The sequence below is a fragment of the Elephantulus edwardii genome, unplaced genomic scaffold (genome assembly GCF_000299155.1).
Source record: "Elephantulus edwardii isolate Elephantulus edwardi_28Jun2011 unplaced genomic scaffold, EleEdw1.0 scaffold00004, whole genome shotgun sequence".
Lineage (NCBI taxonomy): Eukaryota > Metazoa > Chordata > Mammalia > Macroscelidea > Macroscelididae > Elephantulus > Elephantulus edwardii.
Genome location: NW_006399754.1, coordinates 36,341,809 through 36,356,309, shown reverse-complemented (window position 1 = coordinate 36,356,309; position 14,501 = coordinate 36,341,809). Strand labels below are relative to the sequence as shown.

Genomic DNA, 14,501 nt, shown 5'->3' with positions numbered 1-14,501 from the left:
GACCTTGCCCGAGCACATCCCTTCCTCACCATCTGTGTGGTGCTGAGCCCGGCGTGTCAGGCAGTGTCAGTCCAGCGCACAGAGGGTCTTCCTCCCCTTTGCTGACCCTCAGAGGCACCAGCTCTGGGTGCGAGGAGTCAGGATGGGGATATATCAGACATTTCAGGGGCACAGAGAAAGAAAGCACTTTCTGGAATGAGAGAATGTTCTTCTTACTGGAGGAAATTACTGAAACTCAGACAATGGAAACCGTGAGGTCTGTGCATTGAAAGTCCATACAAAAGATGGTCAATGGGCAGAGATAGGGGCTGAATGCCTCCACCCAGCTGTGTCCAAACTCCCACAAACCCCTGTGAAAGAAGACATCCGGCAGAGAGATTGTGGCTAGAGTATTTCAAAGCAGACAGCAAAGATGTTGTAGATGGCCTTTGTTGGCATTGTCCTGTGTCACTGAGTCAATCCTGACTCCTGGAGAACCCAAGTCACAGAGGAGAGACGCCACATAGGGTGTCCTGGAGTGTAATCTTTACCAAGGGAGCTCTGGTGCCCTAGTGGGACGGAATCGTGCTGCCAACCCAAAGTTTAGTGGCTCAAATCCGCCAGCTGCTCCCAGGGGGAAGGTGGTCAGTATCCACTTTTGTCATCAACTGAAAACCTGCTGGAGGGTCAGCTATGAGTCAGTTCTAACTCAACAACACACAACAGCAATCATTACTTGAATAAGTCCCTAGGTCTTTTTCTGCTGAACAGCTAGTGGCTCTGAGCATTGGACTGTTAGTACCACCAGACCTTAAAAGCCCAAAACAAAATCCAAGGGGCCACCGGGAGAGCCTCAGGGTATGTCCACTTCCTCAGGGTGGAGGTGAGCTAGGAGAGGAGGTTGCTCCATGTTTATTTTCAGAGGAGGTGGGACCCTAGGTCTCTTCCCTCAGTGTACAGCCTGCTGGCTTCTCCCTCTCCTTGCCTGGTCCCGGAGAGATTCAGACAGACGCTCCCTAGACTACAGATCTTCAGACATGTAGGTGTTCTGAGAGGAAAGGACTCCCCTCCGTGGCTCTGAGACAAGAGCTAGATGGTGCCCAGCTGGCACTGCTGACGGCTCGAGACAGGGTCACCGGAGAGCGGACACAATGCCCAGCAAAGCTCACAAATGTAAAACCTGCCAGCTCGTGCATCCCAAAGACATGACGGAACCCGCAAGGCGCAGTCAGCCTTTGAAATGGCACAAAACTCAGCCTCGTGACTCAACCTTCAGTAGATGCTAGACAGGCCTCGAAGGGGGTCAGTATGACTGGGAAGAACCCAGCCCTTACAGCAGCCCATCAGGAGATGGAAAGGGCAGCAGTGGTCCAGGGCTGCCGCTCAGACGGAAGGGTTAACCGAAGTGAGAGCCACAGGGAGCCGATGGGAAGAGCTGTTGTAAACTACTGAAAGAAACTCACTACAATCCCAGAGCCACACGGTTCGAATCAACCAGCTCCTCTGGAGAAGGATGGACAGTCTCCTCCTGTGTGATTTACCACCTCTGAAAACCCACCAGAGGGTCAGCTGTGGGTCGGTTCCGACTGGACAGTAAACATTACAATGTAGGCATTGCGGTCAATGTTATCGTACATAAGGGGTTTGAATACTTGGGTGGAACGTCTATTTACTCTGTAAACTCTCACAGAAACCCCAGGGAAAGGCCTAGAGGTCCGAGCAGTGCGACTCTGCCGGCGTCCGCCTCAGCTGTGGGGTGCTGCAAGCCCTCCCAAGGAACAGGGAAAATCAGATCAGTAAACACACAGCCCACACCCCCACAGGAAGGGTCAGTTAAGTCGGAATTGAGTTGATGTTACCGGCCTTGATTTTTTTTAAATTTTCTTAAAAATCAAGCTAGGAAGAGTCCCAAGTTGGTATAGTTAAGTGTTTCATTTACTACCTGAAAGTGTGATGGTTAAACTCACCAAAATGCATGAAAGTGAGGCCTGGTGGTCTGCTTGCAACCAACCAGCCACTGAAAGCCCTGCAGAGCACCAGCCTGCCCTGAACCATGGGGTATGGTGAGTCAGGGCCATGGGGCACCTGCCCTCACATGTGGGGTGCCATCTGTTGGGTCACAGGTCCCCTGTCCCGACACGTGGGATACCGTGAGTTGGGGGGTCACAGGGCACCTGTCCTGACACATGGGGTACTGTGAGTTGAGGTCACAGGGCACTAGACATGTGGCGTACCATCAGTCAGGGTCACAGGTCTCCTGACATGTGGGGTACCATCAGTTGGGGTCACAGGGCACCTGCCCTGACACTTGGGGTACCATGAGTTGAGGTCACAGGGCACCAGCATGACATGTGGGAAGGTCATGGGGAACCTGCCCTGACACGTGAGGTACCGTGAGTCAGGGCCACAGGGCACAGCTGGTTGTGTGGTGCGAACTGTTTAACACCCTCCTCCACTAGATGAAAGGCAGCACAGAAATCCACCACGGTAGAAAGGGCTGGCCACCTGCTTGCAAACACCAGCCACTGACAGCCCTGTGGGCACGCTGACCCGGCATCTAGCTGGCCTACAGTTATTAAGCTGGGAAGTAGGATTAGGATTATTGATGGTAGTAAACATTTCCTCTTTCTCTTCTCTTTAGACGCCTAAATACATTGAACAAGTGTGCCTCAATGAAACTTGATGTGAACTTCCAAAGGAGAAAGGTAGGTTTCCCATCTGTGGGTGAAACAACCGGTCCTAGGCTACCGGCTGACGCCCCTCTGTATGTGTCCTCCAAGTATCTTACTGTATCGAGAGCATCCTGAACAAGTCTGTTATGAACCCAGCCTGAGTTTTGTTTTACTCCCTGTTTTCTTTTTATTTCCTTTTAATCAATGTACTTATATAAAAATAGAAAATATCTCCATTCTTCAAGCTCATTTCAAAAAATTTTGCTCTGAAGTTTCACTTTGCTTCCTTTTTTATCAACTGGCTTCCAGAAAATACCTCAGTTCTTTACAGTAATCCTTCAGAAATTTGCTCTGCTTTCACTTGAACTAGAGGGTTGCATAAAGATGTCAAATATCTTTAACTCATTCCTTCAGGTAGTCCTGCAGGAGTTTGCTAAGTAGAAGATATCATATTTTCCTCATATAACCAATGCATACATAGAAATAGTGTGCGCGTGTGTAACTCAGATAACATGTACGAGAAACTAACAAGCAAAGGATTAGGTGCTTCCAAAGCAGGATGAGGTGCACATTGCTGCATGAAAATACGGTACTCTGCAGAGGGCTCTGGACGTTTGCACAGCGTATTCGATTTCCATTGGCAGCTAATAAAAAGGTTGGTCCTTCAAATCCACTCAGTGCTTCAAGGGATGAAGATAGGCAGTATTCTCTCAAAGGTCCACACCATGCACGTGAAGCCCTCCATCAGCTGCAGGCCGGCATCAGCTTGCTGCCAGGGAGTTACGGATATATTCCTCAGTGATGGTGGTTATAGTTCCACAGTGTCAGCGTCCACAGTATTTGTATTCTGGTTGTCTCCTTTCCATTAATCTAGCTTCTCTAATCCCCCCCTCCAATGACTGAGAAGTTGTCTATATTTTAAGGTAAAAGCTAACCCTTTGGTCTGGTTTGGTTTGGTTTTAAGGAACAGCCAATCTGTTCTTTAGCTGATGGACCTCTGGGTGTGCCTTGATTACAAACCTAAAAGTGCATCCTTAAAAGGTTTCTCATTGTTGCACAGAAAAGTTCTCTCTGGTTTCACCATGGAAGATCCTCACTGGTGCTTCTTCCACCATCATTGAAGTTATTTATGTTCAGAATATGTCCCAATCACTGTGCATTGCCAGCATTGTAATCCATGTGTTTAGATGGTAATAATTTGTTTTCTGTCAGTGTTTGTTTGTTTGTTTGTTTTCTAAGTACATCTCAGTGCAGTAATGTCTGGCTTACTGGTCCATTTTTTAAATTTTTATTTTTATTATTTCTTTTTTTTTTATGTGTGTACCGTCAAATCGGACTGATACAGGAGGAGATTGTCCCTCCTTCTTCAGCAGAGCATCTGGTGGATTTGAACTGCACACCTCTGGGATTGCAGTGCAGCTTCTTGCCACTAGGCCATCAGAGCTCGCCTACTGGTCCATCTTTTTTTTTTGTGTCCATCTTTTAAGACAGTGTTCCGGTCCACAATTTTCTCCCTCCCATCCAGGGTCAGCCATTGTGTCCTGGTCAGAACGGCCACCGTCTAGTTTTTCTGCTGTCAAGGTGGATGAGTTGTGGCCAGAGTCCTGTGGACACGTGTCTGCCGGGAGTCTCTCTTTGCTTCTTTCTCGTTAGCTGCATGTGGGTGGAGACCAGTAGCTGCATCCTGAGTGGCTGCTCACGAGGGTGCAGAGGTCAACTTCATGGGCGATGCTGTGCCCACTGACTGAGCTGGTCCACAGCACCAGGTCTTCATGACCCTCTAGACAGGCTTTCAGGGGTCAGCTTGTGTCTGGAAGGTCATAGCGTGCTTAGGACTGATATGTGGAAGGAGGTGACCAGGCCTTCCTTCCTCATCCCCCTTCATTTGGATGCTTCCTTGAAGCCTATTCCCTGTCTTAGCCACACAGCCTCTGCTGACAATGGATGGTGACTGTGTCTGAGGGGGTCTTCCAAGAGGCCACTCCAGGCCTCTCCCTGGACAGTGAGGCTTCCAGCACTGAGCCCTCACCACCCCCATGGAAGTGAAATGTTGTCATTGTTGTTTTTCAGTGTAAGTCTTCAGTCTTCCATAGACCAAGATAAACTCCCAAACCAGACAGTCTGTCACTGAGTCCACACTGACTCATCTCAATTCTCCGTCAGATTTCCAAGGCTGTTCCCCTTTACAAGACGAGACTGCTCCTCCTTCTCCTGGGGCAGCTGGTGGATTTGAACCACCCACCGATTGGTTGGCTTCGTGATACCTAAGATTCATCACTAAGTGTCCCTACAGACCAAGATCCTTTAGCAATATCTGCAAAATAAGCTCTGGTTGTCGCTGTTATTGTTATGTGCTGTCAAATCATCTGCAATGCATAGTGATCCTATATACAGCAGCTCTGAACCCTGCCCTGTCCTGATCCAGTCTCACTAATTCCAACACACCAACCCCCATTGCCCCAGTCATCCCATCCCCTGAAATCGTAAAAGTTACACAGTATTCAAATACAAAGATGATGGTAGATTTAGCAGACACAGAATTACACTTCCATTCATATAATCGAAACAAAGTTGTTGATGTTGTGGTTCTGTGCCATCGAGTCACCATCAACCCCTAGCAACCTTATGAATAATAGCTCTGAAGCCTGCCCTGTCCTGAACTGGTCTCACTGACTCTGACACACGTACCCCCATTTACCCCAGTTACTTTGTCAATCCATCTCATCTGAGGTCTTCCTCTCCTATACTGTCCTTCCACCCGTCCAAGCATGATGTCCTTCTTCAAGAAATGGTCCCTCTGGCTATGAGCCCAAAGTATGTGAGAAAGAGCTTCAAAATCCTTGCCCCCAAGGAGAAAGGTGATTTCACCCTCTCCAGGCCAGATCTGTTTGTTCTCTTGGGGCTCATGGTATGTTCAATACCTTCCAGCACCACAACTCAAAGGCATCGATTCTTTGATGAGGAGGAGATGGAAGATAAACAAAGCTGAGAAGATAGAAAATAATGACAAAATCTGTTCCATTTGCCCTGCCCTGGAAGTGTCTTGCCAATTCATATGACAAATCATGCTTATGCTTAAAACGTCTTTGTTTTCCATGTAACTAACTAACAAGAAATAACGAGCAAGATAGCAACGCGCTGTCCCTCTGTGCTGATGTCCCTCCAGTGGGTGTCCAGAGGCTGTGACTCACAGGGCAGATCACCCATCTACCTGCAGAGCAAAGGGAGGATTCAAACCCCCTGGTTTTGACTTGGCAGAGCAACACCCTAACCAGTAGGCTACCAGAGCTCCATGGTAAAGTCTCCTTGTTGTTAAATGCTGTTTGATCAGCACTGACTCTAGCTGGCTCTCCAGCAGGATTTCAGAGGCAGCGAATTGCACGGGAGTCGATTGCCCATCTTCCTTCCACAGAGCAGTGGATGGATCTGAACCGTGGGCCTTTGGGTTGACAGTACCTCTCCTTACCACTAGGCCACCAGAGATCCCTTCCATCTCTTTAGTAGATGCTTGAATAAACACTGGGTAACATCTCATTGTATAAAATATTTCATGTGACAGGAACTTTTCCTTGCTAACTGTGTGATTTCAATTCTTTGCTCACAAGAGACATTTATCCCAGTCTGTGGCTTCCCTTTTTACCTTGTTGGAGAAGTTCTTGGATGTGCATAGGGATTTGATTCTTAGAAGGTCCCATTGATCTATTTTATCTTCTCCTGGTTGTAAATTTTTCAGGATACTTAGAAGACTCTTGATATTGTGGATTAGGACTACTAAGGTTCTTAGGGCATTCTGATTATCGTAAGAGCTTGGAATGAGGGTTGCAGAGTGGAGTATACTCAGGGCGAGGGTGGGAGGGGCAGGGGGATTGTGTACCAATGAAGGAGTTTTGCTTTTGCTTTTAAAGAAGAGCGAACTGGGCATGGGGGGGGGGGGGGTGGGAGAAAAGTGCAACAATGAATTAATGGAAATCCACAATCTCTGTAAATGCTCATTGAAATTAATAATAATAATAGTTTTTAAAATTTTTTTTTAAAAAAAGAGATGTGTATCTAACATGTCTCCAGGGAGATTTGCTGGGCTGACTCTAAGAAGAAAGGGAATCCCAGAACACTTGATTGTGCTTATGTAAAACCTGTACTTGGACGAGGAGGCAGTCGTCAGAACAGAGCATGGAAAACACTGCATGGTTCAAAATCGGGAAGGCTGTATGCCAGGGATGTGTCCTATCTCTGTACATTTTCAATTTGTATGTAGAACAGATCATCTGGGAGGCTGGGCTCTATGAGGAGAAGTGTGGCATGAGGATTGAAGGAAGACTCATCAACAACCTGCGTTATGCAGATGACACAATCTTGCTTGCTGAAACTGAGGAGGAACTGAAGCACTTGCTACAGAGGGTCAAAGACTGCAGCCTTCAATATGGATTGAGATTCTCAGTACTGGGCCGACTGGCAGCATCATGATAGATGGTGAAGAGATTGAGATTATTCACAGCTTTAGTTTGCTTGGCCTCGCAATCAAAACTCTTGGCATTAGCAGCCAGGAAATTAAAAGGTGAATTGCATTGGGAAAGTCTACTGTCAGAGACCTCTCCACAGTACTGAAGAGCAATAAGTTCACTCTGGAGACTAAGGTGTACCTTATACAGTCCATGGTCTTTGCTATCACTTGTTATGCATCAGAGAGCTGGACAATGATGAGGGATGATAGAAAGAGAATTTATGCCTTTGAGCTGTGATGTTGGAGAAGAGTATTTGATATACCATGGACTGCTAAGAGAATAAACAGGTTTGTCTTGGAGAGAGTTAAACCAGGCTGCTCCTTTGAAGCAAGGATTCTGAAACTTTGTCTGACATACCTTTGTCATGTTGCAAGGAGAGCCAGTCCTTGGAGAGGGGTTCATGCTTGGTGGAGGGACATCACTGGAGAAGAAGACCCCGATGAGATGGATTGATTCAGTGACTGGGGTAATCGGGTGTGTCAGAGATAATGAGATTGGCACAGGATAGAGCAGGGTTTAGGGCTGTTGTAAGTTGGGTCATGAGTCGCACATAACAACAACAACAGTGCTAAGAAGCTGTGCTGCAATCCCAAAAACACATAGTTTGAGGCCACCAGCTGCTCCCCAGGAGAAGGAGCAGAAATCTATGGTGGGTTAACTGCCCTGAAAACCCACCGGAGGGTCAGCTATGTGACAGGCTCTGAACACAACATCAAGTTCTCTATGTTTCGTTTTAAATGTAAAGCACATTCGTAGGGCACGCCAGTCTTTAGTCATTAGTGTTCAATGCCTCTAATTTGAGATGATTTTTAAATTCAGGTGGGATAGACTCAAGGTTCTACTCTCATTCGCTTTCTTCAGCTTCAGCTTGAATTTATACTTGAGGCTGATAATCTGTTCCACAATCAGCACCTGCTCTGGTTTTAGCTGCTGATACTGCTTTTCTCCAATGAGTCTTTCCACAAATACCATCAATCTGATTCCCGTGCAGTCCATCAGGTCAGGTCCACACCTTTTGGGATTTTTTTAAAAAGCATTTTCTATGAATAAATCACTGACTATACAAAAGTCAATCCTCTTATCTCCAGCCTCATTTCTGTCACCAAGTCCATACCTTCCAACACCATTCCTTCCATGTTGTTTCTAATTTTGTGTTTCAGTTACCAGTAAATATTAGTGCATCTTGTTTGGTCAATTTCAGACTGCAAAAGTTGATAGAAATCCTCTGTTTCCACATCTTCAACTTGAGTTGTTGGTGTATATGTTCGAGTAATAGTCATATTAACAGTTATTTAGTTGTTGGTACAGATATTTGATGGATGGAGAGGAGATTGAAACTGTTAACAGCTTCATCTTGTTTGGATCCACAATTAACACCCTTGGTACCAACCATCAGGAAATAAGGAAACATACTGCACTGGGAAAGTCTGCAGTTAGGGACCTCTCCAAATTATTGAGGAGTAATGATGTCAGTTTGAGGACTAATGTGGGTCTAATTCAGGCCATGGTCTCTCTGATAACTTGCGATGCATCTGAGAGCTGGACAGTGAATAAGGATGACAGAAGAAGAACTGATGCCTTTGAGCTGTAGTGTTGGAGAAGAGCACTGAACATCCCATGGATGGCCAAGAGAATGAACAGGGTTCAGATATTTTGTTCACAGGGTCGCTATGAGCTGTACTTGACTTGACATCACCTAACAACAACAACAACAACATATTTGAAGAATAGTTATATTAACTATTATTGAAATAAAAGAGCTGAACAGAAGATTTCAAAGGGATGCTTGAGAATGCAAAGTAAAATATTATAAGAAAATGTGCAAAGAGCTGAGGTCAGAGGAAAACAGTCGGTACCGGCTAGATTGCATGCGATAATATGGAAGACAGGTTTTCAAAGAACAAACAAAATGAGAAAATCTGTTCACTTTTCCTTGAAAGCACAATATATTGCTAAGTGCTTGGCTTCTAACGGAAAGGTTCCACGTGCAGACACCTCAGAAGAAAGGCTTGTTGGCCTCTCCCCAGAGTACTGCCACTGGAAACCATGTTGGCACCATTGTAGTGACCCTCACTGGGTCACCGTGTGTCAGAAAAGCTCAGCTGTTGTTTAAGGGGGAGGCTGCTTGCATGTCATGATGATGTTGTTGTTATGTGTCATCAAGTCACCTACACCTCATACAGCAGATCTGAAGCCTGCCTGTCCTGAGACAGTCTCACTGACTCCAACACACCTAAACCATCGCCCCACCTACAGTGTCAGTCCATCTCATTTGGGTCTTCCTCTCCTGCTCTGTCCCTTCACCCTTCTAAGCATGATGTCCTCCAAGGATCCGTCCCTCTTGACCACATGCCTGAGTATGTGAGACAGAGCTTCAGAATCCTTGCCTCCAAGGAGAAACATGGTTTCATCCTCTCCAAGACAGACCTGTTTGTTCTCCTGGCTGTCAATGGTATGTTCAAGACTCTTCTCCAGCACCACAGCTCAAAGGCATCAGTTCTTCCATCATCCTTACCACTAATCCACCAGAGAGAGAGGGGTGTTGATGGGGGGGTAGGTAGGTAGATCTGTAACGATATAGATACCTGCACCAATAAAACACAACACTCCACTCACTGGAGTAAGTTGGAACTGACTCGTAGCTGACCCTCCAGCAGGTTTACAGAGGCTCTAAATGACATGGTTTTTTGTCTATTTTTCCATTTGTAAACCACATGATTATCCATGTTTCTCCTACAGAACAGGTATTGGATTTGAACCACATGCCTTTGGGTTGGCAGTGCAACTCCTTACCCACTAGGCCACAGTTACTGTTATGTGTTGTCAAGTTGCTTGCAACCTATAGCAACCCTATGTACAACAGCTCTGAACCATGCTCTATCTTGAGCCAAATTCATTGTCTCTGACACCCATTATTCCAGTCACTGAGTCAATCCATCTCATCCAGGGTCTCCTCTCCTGCTCTGACCCCCCACTCTTCCAAGCATGATGTCCCTCTCCAAGGACTCCTAGCAATATGCCCAAAGTATGCCAGATGAAGCTTCAGAATTCTTGCCTCCAAGGAGCAGCCTGGTTTCACCCTCTCCTCTGTATGTTCTTTTAGCAGTCTATGGTATGTTCAATACTCTTCTCCAGCACCATAACTCAATTGATTCTTCTGTCATCCTTAGTCATTGTCCATCTCTCTGATGCATAGCAAGTAATTGCAAAGACCATGGCCTGGATCAGGCACACCTTAATCTCTAAACTGACATCATTACTCTTCAATACTCTGGAAAGTTCCCTGACAGATTTTCCCGATACAGTTTGTCTTTTGATTTTTATTTCCCCTAGCTGTTGGTACCAAGAGTGTTGATTTTGGAGCCAAGCAAGCTAAAGTTGTTAATAATCTCAATCTCTTCACTGTCTATCTTGATGCTGTTAATCGGCCCAGTGGTGAGAATCTTTGTTGCCTTGATGTTGAGCTTCAATCCATATTGAAGGCTGCAGCCCTTGACCTTCGGCAGCAAATGCCTCAGGGCCTCTTCAGTTTCAGCAAACAAGGTCGTGTCATCTGCATAATGCAGGTTGTTGATGAGTCTTCCTCCAATCCTGATGCCACATTCCTTCTGATAGAGCTCAGTATCCCAAATTATCTGTTCCACATATAATATAGATTGGAAAGGTATGGAGACAGATTGTATCCCTGGTGTACACCTTCCCTGATTTTGAACCGTGAAATGTTTCCTTGCTTTGTTCTGACGACTGTCTCCAGGTCCAGGTAAAGGTTTTGCACAAGCACAATCAAGTGTTATGGATTTCCCATTCTTCTCAGAGTTGATGTTGGAGGGTAATAGCTAGTGATGGAGGGTCCGACCACCAGTGGGAAGGATGGCAGTCCAGATCTACCTGGAAGCCCAGTGGGAAAGACCTGGTGTCCTGCTTCCAGCAAGATGGCTGTCCAGGAGGCCCGGTGGGCAGCCCCTTGTCCCCTGGGGCCACCACCATGCAGTGACACAGGCACACAAATCCTTGCCTCTTTGTCTTCCAGGGTGAAGACTCCGACGACGAGGACCTCTGCCTCAGTCACAAATGGACTTTCCAAAGGGCCAGCCGGAGATGGTCTCGCGTGGACGACCTGCCCACGCTCTTCCCAGGAGGGGACGACAGAGATGGGTCTGCAGGCGACATTAGGATAAAGACCACGCCGAGCAGTGAGAGTGTGCTGACCGAGCTGAGTGAGCCCGAGGTGTCCTCCGTACACAGCGGCAGCAGCGGGGGCAGTGAGGGCCCACTCCCACCGGATGCCTCCCGGGACCTCACACAGTACCCTCCACACCCCAAGAATGAGAAGCCAGGGAAGACCAGGGCCAAGTCTCTTCTGAGACGCATGGAGACCCTCCGAGGTAAAGGGGCGCCCAGCAGGCACAAGGGGCCGGGGCCTGGGGTCCTAAGTGGGCTTCAGCTGCCCAATGGCGACCTCCGGAACTCACCACGCCCAGGGGTCTCCCCGCAAGGGCCCTCACACTCCACCAAAGGCGGCAGCAAGTTGGAGCCTAGCAGTTGCAGCAGCAGGCATGGCGCCACGGGCCTGCAGGACCAGAGAGGTCGCGAGTCCAGCAAGAGGGGTGGCATGTACCTGGATGACCTGGACGTGCTGGCCAGCACGCTGAGAGGCTCTAGTGAGTGGGGAGCCAGCGAGCAGGGCCCCGCGCATGCCTTCCGCTCCCAGGAGAGCCTGCTCGTGCATATCCCCAAGGACCACAAGCCGGGGACCTTCCCCAAGGCGCTGTCCATCGAGAGCCTGGCTCCAATGGACAACGGCTACCAGGGGGCCTGGACAGGTGGAAGTGTGGCACTGGGGGCACAGCAGGACCCCAGCACCAGACCGCCCCAGCTAGTGGCCACCTGTTCCCGAGAGAGCCGCGCCAGCATCTACGACAATGTGCCTGGCAACCACCTGTATGCTAGCACTGGGGACCTGCTGGACCTGGACAAGGACGTTGTCTACCCAGGCCTGGATGACATCCTGCAACAAGTCAACGGGATAAAGGATGTGGTCAATGACTGGTCCAGGGACCTCCTGCCCGACCTGCAGCCCCCTGATGGGCCCGGGGCACCTGGCACGTCCTTGCTCCCATCCCTGCACCCGGTCCCCCTGGACTTCGAAGGGACCTCCGCCTCTGAAGGCCGGACCACCCCCAGCGATGTGGACAGAGATGGAGCGTCGCTGATGGAGGCCGAAGCCCCCGGGGTCAGAGAACGGCGGGACTCTGGGGTCGGGGCCTCACTGACCAGGCCCAGCAGGTGGGTGGCCCCCAGCATCCCTACCTTTCTGTCCCTGGCTTTGTGTCAGTGTGCTTCTGTGTCATTTTTAATCAAACACTATTACATGATTTATTACTTTATTATTGATATAATTGTTGTTGTTGTTGTTATGTGCCGTCGAGTCACCTGCGACTCATAGCGACCCTATGTACAACAGCCCTAAACTCCGCTCTGTCCTGTGCCAATCGCACTGTCTCTGACACTCCCATCCCAATTATCCCAGTCACTGAATCAATAGTAGTCTTTAAAACATTCCTATTTAATTAATTATCCTTTTTATATTTGTATATTACTAATCAGTTTGTTTATTTCTTGAATAATACTCTACTTTTGGGTCTTGGAATACTCTTTAAACCACTTCCTATTCAATCTGTTTTATTTACTAGTTTGGTTTATTATTTTTCTTTTTTTTTCTCATTATACTGCTGCCAGAGTTTATAAATCATATTGGCTTTTCATTCACATGCATTTTGCCCTATGCCATTGTAATTACAATTTCCTCAGATCATGCATGCATGTTTTCTCTAATATTAATTACCATTGATTGACATCATTCATTAACTGCAGTAGCTAATCAATCCCTTATTGTAGACTGCTTTTCCTTTCACCCAGCTTACCTATTAATTTTTTTAGTGAAGGTTTACAAATCATACTGCTTTTTCATATAATCATTCATAGATTATTTTGGTTTTGGCCTTAGTTTTAAAATTTCTGTTGCATATTCTGTTGGTTTATTAATCTGTTTATGCAGGTATGTACGTGACAAATGTGCTGTATGCACGTCCTGCCTCTCCCTTCCTCTTCCTCTCCCCCTCCTCTCTCTCCTCCCCCTCCCTCTCTCATTCTCTCTCCTCCCTCCTCCTCGCCCTCCTCCCTTCATTGCCTGTCTCCCTCCCCTCCCTCCCTCTTCCTCCCTCCCCTCCCTCTCCTTTAACAGCCATTCTCCTCTCCCTCCTCCTTTACTCCCCCTCCCTCCTCCTCCTCCCTCTCCCTCTCTTGCCTGTCTTTTTCCCTCCCTCCCTCTCTCTCCCTTTCTCCCTCCCTCTTCCTCCCTCCCTCCCTCTCTCTCCCTCTCCTTTTACACTGTCTTTCCCCCTCCTCTCTCTCCTTTGCCTTTTCCTCCTCCTCCTCCCTCTCCTCCCTCTGTCCCCTCCCTCTCTCTCCCTCTCCTTTTACCCCCTCTCTCCTCCCTCTCTTGTGGCCTCTCCTCCTTCCTCCCTCTCTTGTCCTCCCTCTCCCTCCTCCTGCCCTCTCTTTTCTTATCTTCTCCCCCTCTTTTTTCTCTCTCTTCCATCTCGTCACCTGCACACCCCCTTTATTTCTCCCCCTTCCTCTTTCTCCTCCTCTGTTTCCCTGTCTCTCCCTCTCTTTTCCTCTCCCGCTTCTTGTACCCCCCTTCCTCTCTCTGTGTCTGTCAGTCTAAAATATTTCCACACTTTGAGAATAAACATGGGCCCAAACACCCACAACCTGTGCCATCACCTCAGCCTCCTCATGACACAAGTAAAGATCACTTTTCTCAGGTGAATGAGGCTCGGAAGCAGCAGTACTGCCTGTGTTCCCTGGCCTGTGTCCTGTGTCCCCTGGCCTGTGTCCTGTGTCCCCTGGCCTGTGTCCTGTGTCCCCTAACCTGTGTCCTGTGTCCTCTGACCTGTGTCCTGTGTCCCCTGGCCTGTGTCCCCTAACCTGTGTCCTGTGTCCTCTGACCTGTGTCCTGTGTCCTCTGACCTGTGTCCTGTGTCCCCTGGCCTGTGTCCTGTGTCCTCTGGCCTGTGTCCTGTGTCCCCTGATCTGTGTCCTGTGTCCTCTGACCTGTGTCCTGTGTCCTCTGACCTGTGTCCTGTGTCCTCTGACCTGTGTCCTGTGTCCCCTGGCCTGTGTCCTGTGTCCCCTGATCTGTGTCCTATGTCCTCTGGCCTGTGTCCTGTGTCCCCTGACCTGTGTCCTGTGTCCTCTGACCTGTGTCCTGTGTCCCCTGACCTGTGTCCTGTGTCCCCTGGCCTGTGTCCTGTGTCCTCTGACCTGTGTCCTGTGTCCCCTG

At 48.3% G+C, this 14,501-nt stretch overlaps 1 protein-coding gene across 1 annotated transcript in view; it reads left to right on the top strand.

The window, feature by feature from the left end:
- The window catches only part of STARD13 (StAR-related lipid transfer (START) domain containing 13), a 166,940-nt gene that overhangs the window by 129,027 nt on the left and 23,412 nt on the right, over positions 1 to 14,501 (top strand). Inside the window, exons 4-5 of the mRNA XM_006879585.1 lie at positions 2,621 to 2,684; positions 11,184 to 12,439. Of these exons, the coding sequence (XP_006879647.1) occupies positions 2,621 to 2,684; positions 11,184 to 12,439 (1,320 nt within the window). The remainder of the gene's footprint in view (positions 1 to 2,620; positions 2,685 to 11,183; positions 12,440 to 14,501) is intronic.